The sequence below is a fragment of the Peromyscus leucopus genome, chromosome 4, assembly GCF_004664715.2.
Source record: "Peromyscus leucopus breed LL Stock chromosome 4, UCI_PerLeu_2.1, whole genome shotgun sequence".
Lineage (NCBI taxonomy): Eukaryota > Metazoa > Chordata > Mammalia > Rodentia > Cricetidae > Peromyscus > Peromyscus leucopus.
The window spans coordinates 34,454,085-34,473,174 of NC_051066.1; the positions used below are offsets into that span (position 1 = coordinate 34,454,085).

At 41.8% G+C, this 19,090-nt stretch overlaps 1 protein-coding gene across 4 annotated transcripts in view; it reads left to right on the forward strand.

Moving 5' to 3' along the window:
• The window catches only part of Gpd2 (glycerol-3-phosphate dehydrogenase 2), a 145,748-nt gene that overhangs the window by 100,665 nt on the left and 25,993 nt on the right, over positions 1 to 19,090 (forward strand). For all 4 annotated transcript variants that reach the window (XM_028874053.2, XM_028873990.2, XM_037204792.1 and 1 more), the window contains exons 7-8: positions 12,003 to 12,167; positions 13,384 to 13,528. In XM_028874053.2, coding sequence (XP_028729886.1) covers positions 12,003 to 12,167; positions 13,384 to 13,528 — 310 coding nt within the window. The remainder of the gene's footprint in view (positions 1 to 12,002; positions 12,168 to 13,383; positions 13,529 to 19,090) is intronic.

Here is a 19,090-nt window from a genome sequence, read left to right on the forward strand (position 1 = left end):
TCGACTGCTGGGATTAAAGGCGTGCGCCACCACTGCCCAGCTCTTTTTCTTTTTTGAAAGAGCTCTTTGGAGTGTTTTCCCCCCCTTGAGACAGGATTCCGCTAGGTCACCTCCACTAGTCTGCAATTTCCAATTCTGCTGTCTCAGCTCCCAGAAATTAGGGTTATAGGCTTGTGCCACCATTTTAAACAAGAGCTGTTTATGGAATTGTTTTATTGTAATTTATGTAATAGTTTATTTGAAAAAAAAAAAAAGGCCCAGCTTATTTATTGAATTATTTCCTTTGTAACCTCACATAATTATTGAGTGTAAATTCCAAGCTGTAGAATATTGGAAATTTTTTTTCTCCGGTCCGAGGAATATTGATTACATATGTAGCTATTTCCCCCTCCTGCCATCCCAAAGGGGGAAGTTCTATATTACATGTTTACATTATTTTCATCAACATATTTACTTTAATATGTGACTATGGAATTTGGCACATTATTTGATGTACATAGTTACAGTATTGATACCCTTTCCTTGTTAACTGTGTCGAACATAAACACCATGTCTTTTTGTCTGGAAGACAATTCAGATATTCTGTTATTAGCAGGGAGTGAAATTAAGCTGATTTTGCAGTATTTTCATCTACGCACTGTTTTTGCCTGAACATGAGTATTGGTAAAGGCCCAGAATACCTGATTCTTCATTTCTCTCCCATGATCAGGCTAAGGGAAGTTGATTGACTTTAGAACAACTCACAGTCTGTAAATTGATTACTTTTAATGAACCAAACAAGAAACAAAACCTCAACACCTCCTTCTCGCCAGGCATCGTTGTCCTAGCCAAAGACAAACTCCTGAATGGGTGGTAGGGCATAGAGTTCTTCCCCTTACTCATTCTTCTGAGAAACTAAACATCCCACAAAGATCAGTGACTCATGTTGCTGTTCAAAATGAAAGGCCATAAATCAAATCTATGATAATAATCAAATTAAGATCAGGATTTTTGTCAGTAAAGGTTCAGACAGAGGGCTGAGATGTAGTTCAGTTGGTAGTTTTTTGTTTGTATTTTTTTCCCTGACATATACAAAGCCCTGGGTTGATCCCAACATCTCGCAAACTGGTTGGTAGCACTTGGGGGGTGGAGGCAGAATACTTTTCATTTGAACATTATGCAAAAGGAGAGATAAGATCAACTTAATAGAATGCAGTCTTTGTTGACTGTGGTAGTTTCGTACTTATAATTTTTTCATGTGTTCTGAATTTGGTCAATTCAGAGACTTAGTAGATGGACAGAGAAGTTCCTCTTAGCTGTATTTTACAGATTAAAAAAAGATCGAGGAAGGATATGAGCCTGGTGATGGGCAGGGTCCCGACCAGGCATGGCCAGTTTTCAGGCTTGCTCTCCCCGGCGGATGTCTGCTCTTGGTAAACAGGCTTTTCAAATAATCTGGACCCTTGGCCCTGGTCAGAATGATTTGATAACAACCTGATAAGGGGTGGAATCTTCTGTGATTAGAGAGAGAAATCTGATAAGAAACTGTCTCGGGACAAAACAGATAAAGGTTCTCAGAAGGCTGCTTGCAGTTAGAATTCCCTGGCTAGTCTTTAGTGCGGGATTCCATGTGTTTATTATGTAGGTCACACTCCGAGTCACCCCTGGGGTTGGCTGTTCCTGCATTTTGCAAAAAAAAGTATTCAGACAAATAAAGAGGATGGGTATGCTTTAGTGAAGGAGTTTGTTCACGTTGGCCTGTCCTGTGATGAAAGGTGGTTTAGTTACATAAGAAGAATTCTTTTGACTTGTTCTAGAATTGTTAGTTTTTTAGTTAGTTTATGTTAACTTTGGGAATAGACATTTTAACAAAAAAGTAGAGCTGGGCCATGTCAGAAAAGTCATCTGAGCCTACCCTGTGGCAGGCATGTAAGAAAGCTGAGGGACAGTTAATGGGAATTGGGAGTTTAATGACATGCAGAAAACATTAAGAGAAAAGGAATTTTCTTTTCCCTTTCCCTCCCTCTTCTCCACCCCTTCCTCCTTTTCTTCCTGGTTTCTCCTTTTTTTGCGATCTTTTCAGACAGGTTCTGTCTATACAGCCCTGGTTGTCTTAGAACTCTGTGTAGACCAGGTTGGCGTCAAACTCATAGATCTACCTGCCTCTGTCTCCTGAGTGCTGGGATTAAAGGCGTGCACCACCATGCCTAAACCTTTCTTCTAACATTTTCTTGACTTTTCTCACTATGTAGCCAGGATTGGCTTTGAATTTGCTATTCTCATGCATCGTCATCCACAATGCTGGGATTATGGTTTTGACCCACTGTGCCTGGCATGGGAAAGAGATTTTCTTAGGAAGAGTGCCATAGCAAAGGAAATGCTGGGAAGTTGAAAAGGTCTAGCTTGAAAAATAATGGACCAAAAATGATTTGTAGAACCCTGTCCCGGGATCTGCAGTCTCTTCACTGTGGCAAGTTCCCAGATGCACTGCCGTAGCTGCTGTCCTGTCCATCACTGTTGCAGTTAGAAAACAGACAGCCCTGCCACTGAGCATCCACTGTTTTTTTTGTTTGTTTGTTTGTTTGTTTGTTTGTTTTGTTTCTCAAGACAGGGTTTCTCTGTGTAGCTTTGTGCCTTTCCTGGAACTCACTCTGTAGCCCAGGCTGGCCTCGAACTCACAGAGATCCGCCTGTCTCTGCCTCCCGAGTGCTGGGATTAAAGGCGTGCACCAGCACCACCCGGCCGCATCCACTGCTTTTTAAACTAATCTCCAACACTGAATGGAGAAGTCCTGTGACTAGGGAACAAGGCTGGAGGCTGACCTTTCTTCTTATGTGGGAAGAGAGCCTCTTGGCAAGGCTGAGAGAGGAGACAGGGAACCAGATAGACACTAGGAAGCCAGCCCAAGAAGTCCCACAAGTACCAGGCAACTGCCTGCTGCTGATGCCTGTTTAAGGGACTGTAACTCAGCTTAACCATTTTAGCCCAGGATACCATGTTTTATTGCTAGTGTTGATTTCCTCTGTAAAAACTGGCAGAATTTCCTGCCTTTTTTTTTTTTTTCCTTAAGAGATAGTGAAGAGCCCTGGATGAAGATTTGATAAGTTTAGTATTTTGAAGCAATCTACTGCTCTGTCAGTATATTGGTCTCATTTTCCTCTGGGTTCAAATCCATTCTTACATCTTCTTGTTTATTTAAAAAAAAAAAATCCACATGTCAATCGTAGTGAAAGGAGAATAAAGATAGAAAAGCAACTAATAGGGAAGTGGAATTCAGATATTTAGAGACGGGTTGCTGCACATTTGAGGGAGGGGACATTTGCCAGCCTGATGACCAGTAAAACTATTTTTTGTGTGTGGACACCCACAGGCCATGATACACACATGCAGGTCAGAGGACAACTTGGAGGAGTCGGTCCTTGCTCTCCATCATGTGAGCCCAGGGATTGAACTCAGGTCATCAGGCTTGGCAGCAAGCACTTTTACTTGCTGAACCTTTTAAAATTGAAAAACACTGGTTTTTTTTTTTTTTTAAAGCATTTTTGAATAACCATAATTCATGTTTGAAACATCTCACTATGTGTAGCACTGGCTGTCAAGGTACACTAAGGACTGCTAGGAAACTCCTCTCTTTTCTCTCTCTTCCGTGTGTGTTGTGTGTGCATGGGTGTTCACATGTGTGTAGACATACATGTCAGCAGGTGCGAGTAACTCTGGGTGTCTTCCTTGATCTTTTTCCAACTTTTACATGGAATCAGGGTCTCACATGAACAGAGAGTTCTTTGTTTGTGCTAGTTAACCAGCTCTCTTGTTCCATCGACCCTGTCTCTACCTCCCCTGCACGAATGCTAGTCTGTCAAGTCCACCCAGTATTTACCTGGGTGCTGAGAATCTGGACCTCATGGCTATAAAGCAAGGACCATACCCACGGAGTCATCTCTTCTGCCCCCTTTGTTCTCTTCCGATAAATTAGACGGTAGTGGCGGCTCCAAAGGGGCCTTGGGTGGGATTATAATCAAATAAGGTAGAATCTGGAATCTGTAAGTATTGCACAAGGGGTTTGGGACATACCTTTAACTGTAAATGAGTTTTTTGGTGAGGTTCCTAGAGAACTAGGACTACACCTGGGAAGGAAGAACGTCCTTGATTGTGCTGGTGCATTGGAATCCTCTTTGTCAAGGGCTTCCACCTGACTTTGCTGCAGTGACTCAGGAGTTGGTCTGTAGAAACAGGCTTTGACACTGAACACACGTTCCCTGTGAAAGAAACTTTTCAAGTCTGCCCCAGATTTAAGAGGGAAGAGTTAATATGTCTGAAGCATTGGGTTTGGTCACATTTTAAGAAAACTTCAGGGGAAAGAAAGGAAGTTTGCTCTCATACGAGGAGCCTGGGAGCATGGCAAGACTTTGAATTTCCTCCCTAACTCACAGTCCAGGGCAATTGGATCAATCTGACCTTTTTGATTTGTTTCCACAAATGATGCTTGGGTACCTGGCACAGAGGCAGGAGCTGTTGAATGAACAGCCACAGAAAGAATGAATCTTAACAATCTTCAGCTCACTTTTCCTGGGCGCCAACTCTATGCTGGCTGTGGCCTCACTGTCTGGACGGCAGCTCAATGAAGGTAGATCTTCTCCATCAGGAGTAGGCCTTCCAGGCTGCCAAGCCGTTTCGTGTGCTTTGTGAACCAGGAAGAGTGAAGCAGGGCTGTGAGGCTTCCTAATTGTATGGCTTATTAAACAGTCTCCCGCCTTTTGACTCTCCAAACTCATTTCAACTAATTTTTGTCTTATTGATCTTTTCACTTTTGGTCTCCTAAGAAATAATGAAAGGAAAGAAGGAAGGAAGAAGGAAAACCAGTTTTTAAAAAGAACTGCTCTGGCTTGTGCTGGAGAGAATGGATTGTCCTCAAGTAGGCAGGCACGGCGAGTGTTCATTGTACACTAATGTATAGAACATTTTTGTACGAAAATAGCTAATGAATACCCAAAGCATTCTGTTGTTTGCATTTTAAATGAAGTTTCATTTTTGTTACTCTAGTTAGATTCCGAAGTGTCTGAGAAGTAGAAAACCCACTCCTCATTAGATTCATTTAAAACTTTTTTCCAGAAAGGAAAAGTCCTGGGGGTAGAGAAACTTTACTTCAGCATGTCATGTTGAGGCATTTGACAATGTTTCCTTTACACGGGGCCAAAGACCCCAGATCCACCCTGATTGCTAATTATTCACACTGTAAATAGCTTATTCGAGAACTTAGGGGGAGACAAAAGAAACACGGAGGAACAAAAGGCCTCGGATAATGAAAAAGATATTGTGAAGAGAAAGGCCAGGCAGAATTATGATGCGGGTCACATCCTGTGCCTGCATTTAATTGTACCTTTGTATTAAATAATAAAAATGATTACATGTTCATTGCTAAGAGGTGTCCCTTCTTGAGAACTATAGTATGGGTAAGTGACAGCAAATTACTCCAATTCATCAACTTGGAATGTTATGCCTTTGATTTTCTCTACTTTATATTAGAAGACTATAGTCTATATTAGAAGACATTTTCTGGAAAAATGTACATCAACCCAGGATGATTAAAAAAAAAAAGACAACCCAATTCCTGGTAAACATGTATAACATATAGGTGAATACTTTACGGCGTCAGTAAAAGAAAAGTGATTTTGTAGGCACTATCCAACATATTTGAGTCATACTGATACCTGGTAGTTTTTTGCTTTTGTGTAAGCTTTGGGTATCACTGCGGGTTAGCATTGGTGGAAGGTCATAAGTGGGCTTCCTCAATTGCTTTAAAAAAAAGATTTTTGTTTTTTAAATATGTTTGAGGGTTTGTCTGCATGTATGTTTATGTATCACAAGGAGTGCAGTGCCCGTGGAGGCCAGAAGAGGGTGTCAGGTCCCATGGAACTGGAGTTACAGATGACTGTGAACTTCCCTATGGATTCTGGGAACTGAACCCGACTTCTCTAACCAACTCTTAGCCACTGAGCCATCTCTCCAGTCCCTTCCCTAATGCTTTAATTGCTTAGGTCTCATCACTCATGCATTGGTGTTGGTCTGGGTGGCGCTTCTGTTCTTGTCTGTGGTAGGCTGGGTGACTCTCTGCTCTGTGCTAAACTTGAATCTGTTTGTGGGGTAGGTGTTGACAGAGTGACAGAGCTGATATGGCCTGGGCTGGGACCATTGGGGTGAATCGCACTTCGAATCTTCCCCTGGGTCCTGCTCCCCTGAGAATGTCCTTCCTTTCCACAGCATTGACAGAGAGTCCTCTGAAGGACTTTTGCCATGACTACTAGTATTCCACTGACTAAGCAATTTCCCATTGTGGAGTCCAGAATAGGAGTGAAAGGGGACACTGAAGACTTACGACGAAAGTCATGGCTACAAGAAGGTGATAAGAGAGGGGCAGTATTTGTAACAAATTATACAATTATACAAATAAAATATAATTAAAATTTCTAGACCAGTGAAAAAGGATGATTTCTGTTTTTTTTCTCCCTTCTTTTTGTTTGTTTTTCTGATTTCCTTGGTAAAGCATTTTCCCCTTTTTCTCTTTTTTCTTTTCTGGACTTTGTCTCATTATGTGGCCTTGGCTGGCCTGGAACTCTCCATATAGACCAGGCTGGCCTCATAGAGATTCATCTTCCTCTGCCTCCCACGTTCTGGGATTAAAGGAATGTGCCACCATGCTTGGCTTGTCTGGTTTTTACTGGACATTTATACAAAGTATGAGAAGCAAATCCTTGAGAGGAGCAGGCCATCATATGAGCTGTGCAATTTCAGAAGTACCCAGCCTCTCTGTAAAGGACACAGGAGACACACACAAGTTCATTGCCTTATCCATATTCCTCCAGCCAGGTGAGTGATGTCCTCAAAAGTTGCAACCCAGGAATTCTAACCTCAGCATTGTTCCGGTTGTGCCCGGTAATGTGTCCTCTCTGCATTCTTCCCTTCGTGTATCCCGACTCTACCAGTCCGGACACCATAAGCCCTTTCAATAAATGATTTTGGAAATTGTGTTGTCAGAATTCTCCACGAAACGGTTTTCATTTCCACTTCTCCTTTTTAACTGTGCTCATCACATGTACTTAAAGCAGAAGTTAAGAAGCTCCACACGTTCATGTACACACACCTATTTCGCTCAGTTCCCTGTACTCTTCCTTTCAGAAAGGGAAGTTTTAAATGTAATGGCTACATTAAATTAGCTTGACTTTTGTACATTAGCCCAACTGGAAAGGGGAAGCTGATGGAGAGGTCACCGTGACACCGGCAGCCTGAGACAATGAAGCTTGCTGTGAGGATTTTGTTGGAAATGGGGCTAAGGCTTTAGGAGAAGATATTCTTTCTGGCAGGCACCTGACCCTCTTTGCTCATCAAAATGATTGTGTCAGACTCAGGTCAGGGCATAGGATGATGGGAGGAAATTCTCTTAATTGCAAACTGGCAGTTTGATGATGAAATCATGACAGGTGTTATTTTAATAAATTGTTTTTCTTAAAAGTTAGACTTTCTGCAATGGTAGGTACATGGGAGTTAGGCACCCCAGTTTATGCATAGGTCTTGGCACAGCCAAGGATCATTTAAGAGTATCCTGTACTAAAGGGATTGTAGGGATCATTACAGCATCATAGAATTTTACCAGCTCATTGCTACCTTTCTCATTTTTCCATAATTAGTTATTCTTCATGTCCTTTATGCATTCCGTGATTTTCTTCCTTCTTCCTTTCCTCTGTCACTTTCTGTCTCTCCCTCCCCTCCCCTCTCCTTCCCTTCCTCCCCTCTTCTCCCCCCCCCCCTCTTTCTCAGCTGTTTGTCCTTAACTTTAACTTAGTTGCCAGACTTTAGGCCTGGGATTCGTGTGTGTAAAGAGTTTTTGTGCAAAGCCTGTCTTTAGATGGTTCACCCCAAAGTACACATGCTCCCATGTGTTTCTGTTACAAGACTTCCCACCCTTCCGTGGAGGCCGCTGGGAGTTACACAAAGCGTACCCCAGCAACCTGTATTCTTTTTGGTGGGTACGTCTCGTGCTGTCTTTGGACAGGTCTCCTCTGTTCTGCACTTCTGTCCTTCGGGTTGTAAGCTTAGTGTGTGCACATATGTAAGATTTCAAGTGCAAACGAGAACAGAGCAGGAAACAGATTTGCGCAGTTGCCGTCTGGGCCCTTGTGTGGGTGCCAAGGTAATGCTGCTGAGCGAAACAGGCGAGGGTGCCTGCTTCGGAGGAAGTGGGTTGGGAAAAATCTAAACTTCGTGAGCAGATCGATTGGGCGGGCATTTTAGGCCATCCCATCCTGGTGCCATGACTGGCAGTGTTGCCAAAACCTTCCTTATCTAGAAATAAAATTGCAGGACACACAGCGATACTTTTCAAAATGCCAGGAAACAGAGTGGGGCGATTTCGTTGAAACTAAGGAAAATGTATCACACCTCAAGAAGTGCTCACTGCAGGCATCGGTGTCTCCGGGTGAAGGGCAAGTTGAAGGGAATAGAGGAGCTTTGCTGGGAATGCTGAGAGGAAAGTGATGAAGGCGATGCCTGGACAGAATTTCCGGGGGGAGACAGGAGCTCCCTGGCTCAGAGAGAAGTCAGTCACTTCTGTGCTCTTTAGCTCTTAGGAGCTAATCACAGCTGTGCGTGCTTCTCCACAGAACGAGGGAAACGTGAGCGAGTCCTTAGGCACAGGCTCCTAAGCATTGCTCCTTCATTTCCTGTTTATTTGGGGTTGGGTTGAGATTTTATATATTGCTGGCTTTTCTACTGCCCTCAAATGTCTAGCCATCACTTAGTAGCTTCTAAAAATTGAACATTTATTGAATATTTGTTGTTCTGAGGGAGGCAAGTGGGGAGGGATAAACAGAGGCCTCCCTGCTGTGCTCTGCAGCAGGAGGGGACCCAGTCTTTGCAGTGGAGGGTCAGTTCCACTGGGCAGCCTGCCTTCTGTCTTCCCCATTATATTCCCTTCACATGTCTCAGTGCTCAGCTCATATAAAAAAGGCATGCTTTTTTTTTTTAAAGTAAGAGTTAGCTGGGCCATGGTGGCACAGGTTGATCTCTGGGAGTTTGGGAGTTTGGGAGTTTGGGGCCAGCCTGGTCTACGGCGTGAGTTCCAGGATAGCCAGAGCTACCTAGTGAGACCCTGTCTTGGAGCTCCCCCACCCCCACCAAAAAAAAAAAAAGCAGTTGATGAGATATGGGTGAATACAGTATCAGAAAGACTGTGGAAAAGGTACATGTAAGACATAATGCCAGGCTAAGAGAAAGTGTGCACAATTTGCTTTGAGGGGACAAGGTGTGGATAAGGGGGGACTTGATGAGGAGATACAGGAATTGGATCCTAGGATGGTTTCCTGGAACTTCCAGAATAGTACCCAACCAGAAGACTAATAAGCAGACCATAGACAAGAAGGCCTGGATATCAGGTAGCTGCAGAAAATTCTGGCAATTCAAGATTATAAGGATAATAGGGATAGGACTGTGGTGGTCCAGTATTATATCCCGAAGTGGTCCATCACTAAATGACAACCCTGAATCAAGGCAGGGTCTGGCTAGGGACTGAAGGGCTATGGAAGGATTAGGAGCAAGGGGATGTATTTCCACCCTTTCAACTGCTTTCAGTTGCAGAATGTCTATACCTTAAATTGTATTGGGATGTAGAAGCTAGTTAAGGAGGCATTTCTTCACATGGAAGGAACAGCCATTGATGCTTAACAATGTGCCCCAATGTAAGCAATGCTTGTATAACACACTCTTACTGCTTTTAAAAGGAAGTAAAGAAAAGTGGATGCTATCAAAGTTAGCTTGGAGCCATTGTTGATGGTGGTGTTGATGGTTTGCCCTGAAAACTCAGGAATGCATTGTTTTGATGCTGCCTTCAAGGCCAGGGACAATTCTCTTAAGAGTTTGGAAGAAAACAACAGGCAAGCAAAGTATAAATCACAGCGGCTGCAGGGAGGAGGCAGAGGGGAAAGAGATGGTGCCTTGAAGTTGGACATGGAGGTCAGAGCTGAGAAAGACATTGAAGGAAAAGGAGAAGTTACAGTTTTTGAGTCAGAACTCAGCAAAGCACGGTGCCAGTGCAGCCGTCTGATCCACCGTGTAGGAACCGGAAGTTCTGCCTGCCACGGTGCCCGCATCTAGAGTTTAAAGTAGTCCGTCCACTTTCCGTGCTGAGGCAAAAGTGGCTGAGCCAATGAGTTCCCTTGTGACATGTCGATGGTGCCAGCAAATGGCTTGGCTTTCTTGTGCTACCAAATGCATACCTGTGCCAGGGAGTCAGTTAGGCAAGTCCACTGATAAACACTTAAATCACCAGAAAGGTCCATGGGGTGGACGCTATTTTCTGTTAATTTTATTTTATTTTGAGACAGTCTTTATGTAGCCCTGGCTGTCCTCAAACTCACAGGGATCCACCTGCCTCAGCCTGCTGAGTGCTGGGGTTAAAAACGTGCGCCACCGTGCCCAGCGTTCTCCTCATCTCTTGACCCCAGAGAGGAAGCAGGTGTACAGTGAGATGCTATTTCATTTCTTGGGTGGTGTGTATTCATCTAGCCTTGCGCAGCTTATTCTGGTTTTAAAGAACTCACGTTAATCAAGGTTGGCTTCTTAAACTGGACTATTTTAGGCTGCTGTAGGGTCACGCTGAGGTGAAGGGAATAGGTTCTGCGTGTTTTCCCAATTCCCAGCCTCACTTATGCTGCTGTCAGTTTTTCTTCGTGGACCGTCAGTCTGTAAGTTTTTGGATACAGTAAAACCCAGTGTAATAGTTGAAGGGTAATAAATGGCACAGTTTTGGGTAAAGCCATTCCAGAACAATAAACATTTTGCGCATCAGGCCTTACTACCCATTCTTCCCTTACAGTGCGTGTGCTCAGGAGGAGAGTTTCTTCCAGGCTGGCATTCTCCAGGCAGTTTTCGAATAAGATGTTAGTGGGGAGAGGCTGCAGGATCCTCAGTCATCGATTCTCTCTTTATAACTTTGCCCTTTTCCCAGGAACAGATGACTCGTGCAGGCCTCCCAGACTGAATCACAAGGAAGAAACTTTACATAAACCATTTATACTACATGTTTGGTATGCTGGTGGCATAAATCAACAACAATATCCATTACAGATTCATCCCTGTATCAGTATTATCTTGATAGAACTGATCCCGACGTGTGGGAATTTGAACTCTGATTCAATACATCTATCCCTGGATAATTAATTATTCAGGGCACAGAGAACCTGGCCCTGCAATGCAGAGTAATTCTTCCTGGTCAGCGTTAACTCCACTGGCAATAATAAATAGGAAAAGTCTCCAGTGATGCCAGTATTTTAAAGTGATTAATCATCTCTTCCCCCTTCTCCTCCCCCTTAGTTTGCTTTAACTAGGATTTTTCAGCAATAAATCTCTAACAACACAGGTAGGAATTGTTCTGTAATTAAATTTTGCCCTGCTTAATTTCTTACCTTTTATGTGCTATTAAAAAATGTTAATTTTTAAGGAGCCCTGATCAAAATTCAAAGCAAGAGAAATCCTTTTATGGAATACTGAGATTCTCTATGGAAGAGGAAATTCTTGAGTTTGAATATTAGATAGGCATGCACTCATAAAAAATTGTTCATCAACACCAGTTGGAGTGTCAGATATTCCAAGGTTTTGAATTGCTTCGCTTCCATGTTTATGGCTTCTCTGTATTAGAAAAAGTCTGACACATACATATGTTCCCACATGGAGGGAATAATTACTTATTTGAGAAATAAGCTAAAAACTTTCAGATAATTGAAGTCAGCTTTATAGGAAAGGACTAATCTCATCTTTTCAATCCTACACAAAATGCCCTTGCTGGAGAAGCAGGTAAATGTCGCCCAAGGAAGGCCACATATTTCCAGATGGTGCCCTGTAGAGCTGCCCAGCCATCATGTAGATTCCAGGTGACAGGGACAGATGTGACATATCTGTTGTGACACACTTCTGTACCACCAGTCCGTGGCTCGAGGTGACTCCTGTTCCTCCCCTTGTGCTTCTCTCTGCTGCAGGACAACACAACGACGCACGGATGAACCTGGCCATCGCCCTCACTGCTGCCAGGTATGGGGCTGCCACAGCCAATTACATGGAGGTGACGAGCTTGCTCAAGAAGACAGACCCCGTAACTGGGAAAGAGCGTGTGAGTGGTGCACGCTGCAAGGATGTCCTCACAGGTATGCCAGGGGCCACGAGGGAGGCATTTCTTAGCATTTTGCTGTGCCTACATAATGACTGAATTAGGATTTTTCTGTCACTTTACTTTCAGTGAAGGCAGACTTCAATCATATTAATTATATTCTTTATTGTCAACAATGCCTGGTTTAACATGAAAATTTTCCCTTGTGGGACTTGCCAATTTTTCCCTTTTGTGTTAAATAGTAACACTAATGATAAGGATAATAATAAATGCCCATAGAACTCTCACAGCTGTGAATGCATTTCATTTCCCTCACAGAAACATGTGATTAATAAAATTAAATCAATGTGCCAAGTCTTTGAGCATCACTTAGGTGGTACAGGCAGGGCATTTACGTGTCCTTCGAGTCAATCACTTATAACTTAAGATTTCCATTCCTGCCGCAACGCTAACACTAGGTAGGGCAGCTGCAAAATTGCATCATTTCTTGAGCAAATGCAACACTTGTGAAATATATTTTCTCATAGTAATGTAGTTAAACATTTGGTTATTTTTTTCTAGTTGGAAAAAATGTAGTGTGTGTGTGTGTGTGTGTGTGTGCGTGCGCGCGCGTGTGCGCGCGCGAGTGCGCACGTGTTTGACTCGAAGGACATGCATGCTATAGCGTGAATGTGGAGGTCAGAGGACAGCTTTGGAGTCGGTTTTCCCCTTCCATCATGCAGGTTCTCAGGATCGAACTCAGGTTGTCAAGCTTGGTGTCTGGCATCTTAATCCCCTGAGCTTGCCAGCTCTCCCTTTCAGTTCCTCTCTCCCTCCTTTCCTCCTTTTTCTCTTTACATTTGGGTTTTAAGGACAAACCATTAACTCATCCCACTTTCTTTGTGTTTAGCACTTTATATGGTTTTTGTTTTCCAGTGTTGAGGATTAAACTCAGCTTTTCAAATGCTAGGCAAGAGCTCTACCACTGATCTGCATCCCCACGCTCCAGATCATAGGCACTTTATAAATAGACCGAGAACCACAATGAAAAGGTGGTTTGCTTTTTTTTTTTTTTTAATTTGGACTTGTTTTGGGTAAATTTACTCAGAAGTGAGGCTTTTGTTTGGCTCCTTCAATAACTCTGGATGTTCATGTCACTTAGTGTGGTATGCACTCTACTTCAGCATAGGTTAAGTTAATAGATGAACTAATAATCCAGCACTGGTGAGCAGAGAACAAATGGAGTATGTAATTGATGCTGCTTTTCTTCACAGGGCAGGAGTTTGATGTGAAAGCCAAATGTGTTATCAATGCCACTGGACCTTTCACAGACTCTGTGCGCAAAATGGATGATGACCATGCTCCCGTCATCTGCCAGCCCAGCGCGGGTGTCCACATTGTGATGCCTGGGTACTACAGGTAACAGTATTCAGTTTTGACTCCCATCACCTTAGGAAGAGGCTCACATACACTAAATGTCTTCTATTATGCTCTTAAATTTTTTTTGAAGTGTTTGCTGTGGTTTATTTAAATTTCTTTCATTGTATATATTTATGGTTTATGGTTCTGTTACATGAGGGACATTTGCTCACAAGCATTCATTGTACATTGAGCGTGTTCCTCCCATGTCGCCCGGCTTTCTCTTTTTCCTCCTCTCCGTCTCCTTTGACGTCATCTTTCATGTTGTATGTACTTAAATGATTTTAGAGACCTTTATAAAAATCTAGGAAACACATGAGAGAAAACCCATAATTGTGTTCCTGAGACTGGTGTAACTGGTGTAATATGGCTATCTAGTCATACCATCTTCCTGTGAACAACGTGACCTTATCCTTCTTTAGGATGAAAAAGAAACTCCATTGTGTGTACACACCACTTTTCCTCTGTTGTTGGGACACCTTGATTGGTTTCCTATTTAACTATTGAGAACAGTGTGACAGTAGCATTGATGTGCAAGCATCTGTCCCATGTTGTTGCCTTGGAGTCTTTTGGTAACTATGCAGGCATGGTATAGTTAGGTCATATGGTAGATCTGTTTCTGTTTTTAGCTTTTTTTTTTTTTTCCACAGAACCTCTATGCTGATTTCTTTTGTTGCTGGACTAGTTTACACTCCTGCTGGCAGTGTATAGGGATCCTCTTTTGTTCATATCCCTGCCAGCATTTATTGTTATTTGCTTTCTTAATAACTGCAGTTCTGACCGATGATTAATGGCAGTGAATGTTTTTTTTTCCCCATGCATTTATTGGCCATTTGTGTTTCATCTTTTGAGAACTTTGCATTTCTTTGGCCCAGTCAACTTAGTCACTGGCTTCCTTGATTTATTTTTAAAACATTTGATTGCATTTATCTATCTGGTGTGTGTGCATGTTGAGTGTGCATGTGAGGAGGAGTGTTCATGCACAGACATGCACAGGTGTGATCGTGTGCAGGTGTGCATGCATGCTGTGATAGCATGTGTGTGGAGGTCAGAGGACAGTTTGTGTGAGTCAGTTCTCTCCTTCTATCTGGGTCCAGGCGTTTCAACTCAGGTCATCAGTCTTGGCAGCAGACAGCCTTTACCTGCCTCTGATTTGTTTGTCTATTATTTTTTGAGTTTTTGTATATTCTAAAAATGAGTATTTTGTCAGACATATAACTAGCAAGAATTTTTTTCCATTCTGCCGACATTCTTCTCTGGATTAACTGTCTCCTTTGCTCTGCAGTTTTCAATTTCATGCTATCCCATTTGCCCATTGGCATTATTTATTGAACGACTGGAGTCCTGTTGAGAATGTCCTTGCCTGTGCCTGTATCTTGAAGTCTTTTCCTCCTATAGCATCAGAGTTCCATGTCTTCCATTAATGTCTTGGACCTATTTGAATTGTTTTGTGTATGTGGATGTCCAGTTTTACCATTTGTGGAAGGGGCTCTCTTGTCTCTCATGTATATTTTTGGCATTTTTCTCAGAGATCACATGGCTGTATTTGAGTAGGTTTTTAGTCTGTGTTCTCTATTCTCCATCTAAATTATTGTTACTAATTACCATTAATATAAGATATCTGTGGAAAAAAGTGTCTAAGCCTATGCTAAGAGTACAGATCATCTAGTAACTAATAATTCTTCATGAAATATCTTACATACAAAGATGTTCATTTTGACGTTATTGAGAAAGATTAGAAACTACTTCAGTTCTACCTTGGAGAAATAAATAAACTACAGCTTATTTACACAAGAGTATTATATAATTATATAATTAAAAATATTACTTCAAATAACTTTAGTAGGCTAGAAGTACAGTAATGATACAATGTCACTTCAAAATACACACCTAGAGATTGTGCATTAGGATCTAAGAAATACACGTGTCTACAAATTTTCTGCATAAAGATCAGAAACATGTTGAACATTAATCTCTAAATCCCATGGTTTTGGATGAAAATGTTCTATGAAGATTTTAAATATCTAAGGAAATAGCACCTAGGAACACCATGTATGATTTTTAGCCACCCATGTTTTTCTAGTCTGTTAGCCTGTTTAGATGGTAAGAACACAGATGCAGCTTTTATCCACACTGCTGAGATTTTTCTACATCTTTCTCCCACCTCTTTTCCCCTTGCCTCTCTGTTGTTTTTATTTATTTATTTTATTTTATTTATTTTTTATTTTTATTTTTTTTGGTTTTTTTTTCGAGACAGGGTTTCTCTGTGTAGTTTTGGTGCTTGTCCTAGATCTCGCTCTGTAGACCAGGCTGGCCTCGAACTCACAGAGATCCACCTGGCTCTGCCTCCCCAGTACTGGAATTAAAGGTGTGCGCCACCACTGCCCGGCTCTCTGTTCTTTTTAAACGGAATTTCATCTGTAGACCAGGCTGTCTTCAAACTCTGGATCCTGCTGTCTCACCTTCTGGGATGGTCCTAGGATTGCAGGCCTTCTTTCTGTTCAGTAGCCCTCGTAGGTCTTCACTGTTATATTGCTCACCCACAGAGGTCTTAAGTTGATGCTGACGCTTCAGTCATGTCTTTTGAAGCAAACCTGATTTTCTGAACCCTAGTTTCTCCATTATTGGTAAAGGACTCACCATGCTTTAGTAGAGTGATTAGATAAGGAGAGGAAGTTACCACACTGACATTGAACTTCCTGCTTTAGTAGAGTGATTAGATAAGGAGAGGAAGTTACCACACTGACATTGAACTTCCTGCATTGGCTACTACTTTTCCTTCCTGTCAGTTCGGGCCCCTGATGAAGCTACTCTGAACTTCCAATTCTGTATCTCCTTAGCATATCACCTGTGTACAAAGTTTGGTAAGGATCTGTTTTGAGACAGCAGCTAATCTATTGTCCAGAATGGCTTCAAATCCTACATTCCTTTTGACTCCACCTCCTAAGAATTGGGATTACAAGCCTCAGCTTTATCTGTTTTGTTAACTGCTGTGTCTTTGCTGATTAGTGTAGAGACTTGATGACTTTAGTAGCCATAGATTTTGGAATGTAGGCTAGTAGATAAAGAGTTAAGGTTGTATGTCCACTGTTTCTTTTTGGGTTATTTGCAGAAGTATCTTTATGGAATAATAAAATTTGGTATAATCCTAACATTCCAGTAACAACTTTTAGGCATATGTTTGGGGGAAGTAGGGATGTTTAGTAATATTTTTTTAGAGATTTATTTTCTTTTATCTGTATTGGCCTGCATGTATGTCTCTGCACCACATGCATGTTTAGAGCCTGTGGAATCAAGAAGAAGGTGTTGGATTCCCTGGTCTTGGAGTTACTGATGGATTCGGTACACCATGTAGGCACTAGGAATCAAACCTGGGTCCCCTTAAAGAGCGTCCAGTGCTGTTAACCACTGAGCCATCTCTCTAGCCCCAGAAGAACTATTTTAACTTCAGAAAATGTAATATACAGAAATCATTTTTATAAATTTACTCTTAAAAACCAATTTTTTGAATTTAAGAATTTTCCTCAGAATTGTGGTTTCTTCCAAAAGCAACACTAGCACTCCAATTGACTGCAGTACAGGAATGTAATCACCTCTTCCTTTCAGGCTGCTTTTTACTACTGACAAGAGGTCAATTTTTCCCCCTGTAATGTGTGTACATACTGTTAGCTCTAACACTGATTGCTAAGTGGTTAACAATAAATTGATTTCAGTTTAACTAAGGGTTCTTCAGGAAAGCAATGGTCTGCATGAGAAAAATGTTCATTACCTTTAATCCTAGACACACACATAAATTAGCAAGCTTCCCCTGCTGATGCCAAATGAATCATACAGATTGAAAAGCGCCGTGCGCCTCTCACATTGTACTGTCACTAGAGCTGACTCTTTGGGGTGACCTTGCAGAACTAATCCTTCATAAGAAAACAAACTTTTCCTCAAGGGAGACTATGAATTAGGTAATTTAGAACTGATGAAAGATACTTCCAAGTGGATTCTGAAAATTTTATACCGTTTGCGAGTAGTTCTGTCTTCCCTCTGTGCTTGTTAATTTTATGCCGGGCACATATGTCTTCGCTTAAGCAGCTGATTCTCTACAGGTTCCAGGTACATGTCGCCTGGTAACTGTCACCTTCACCCTCTCAATGGCTTTTATTGCAGTGGAAGTTTTTGAGGGTCTCAGTAGTTGTACTTTTCCGACTATACTTCCTACCCAGGTCACTCAGTAGTAGAATCTTATACGTAAGTTTATCATTTGTGTTATTTAAAACCTGTCATGGGTTTTCCAGTTTGTGAGATGGTTGTATGTAAACTATGTCACCATGAAAGTTCTCTTGACATTTCTCACATGTTTTGTTTCAACAAAAGGCTGTTTATCAAACCATAGCTTGGAATTTGAAGTTGGTATCCAACCTAACGTGACTGGTGTTTTAATCTAAGGGGGCAACAGTTTGGAGCCGCCTCCAAAATTTTCTAAGACATGAGATTGACTAAGAATTGTTAAATCCTTTTTAGAGAGGAGAAAAAAAATCATGGGACACTGGTTTTCAGCATGTTAGAGTGAAATTTACTTCTCCTCTGGGACCCTGGCTGGTGGTAGGAACCTTAGGGAAAGGATAGGTTTTGAATGAGCAGTACTCTTCTCTGGGCTCCTTGAATTTAGAACACAGCAATGCAGGGCTGGCAGCCTTGCAGAGAAAGACTGGTCCTCCCCATAGTTTACATAAAGAGGAGGCACACATGGAGCTGATCAAAGATTTCTGTTTTATGTAAAATATTTTTGGTTTGCTTTTTAACAGTTGTTAGCCTCTCATCTCCTTACCCATTTGAATAAAACTTTGAAGTGTTTTAAGGGTATAATAAACATAAGAAGTCTACTGCATGCACTTTAAATACATTTGTATAAGAGAGATTTCTTGAAAATCACTTAAACCGAATGTGATTGTTTCCCACCTAAGGAATTTCATTGCGGAACATACCTTTAATTCTAGCTCTCTGGGAGAATTCAGTCAAATGTGACAGCTATGTAAAGATTTCTACTACTCGATTTGAATATGACACTTTTCCGGATCCTTTCCACTTCTTTGACAACTTCACATTTTCTTGAAAGTGTGCGTTCAGACAATAGTTTGTAGGCAGCAATCCAAGGATTTTATTTTTTAATATAATTTATTTATCTTATGCTGGTGAGTTTGTTGTCTGCCAGTGTGTCTATGCACTCTGAGCATGCTGGTACCCAGGGAGGTCAGAAGAGGGCATCCTTTCCCCTGGACCTGTACTTATCTATGTGATGAGCTGTCACATAGGTACTGGGACTTGAACCGTGATCATCTGGAAGAAGGGCTAGTGCTCTTAACTGCTGAGCCATCTCTCCAGCCCCTTCTACGGGTTTTATTAATGTTTGCTTACAGTTGCCCATTCTTTCAAGAGTATTTGTGTTTAATTTGTACAGCATATATTAGTGAAAATTCTTGGCTAAGATTTAGAAAGATTTTTGTATCTGTGTGTGGGGCTTGTCTTTCTCTTTGATTATTGGCATAATACATTAGTGTCTTCTGTTTGGAA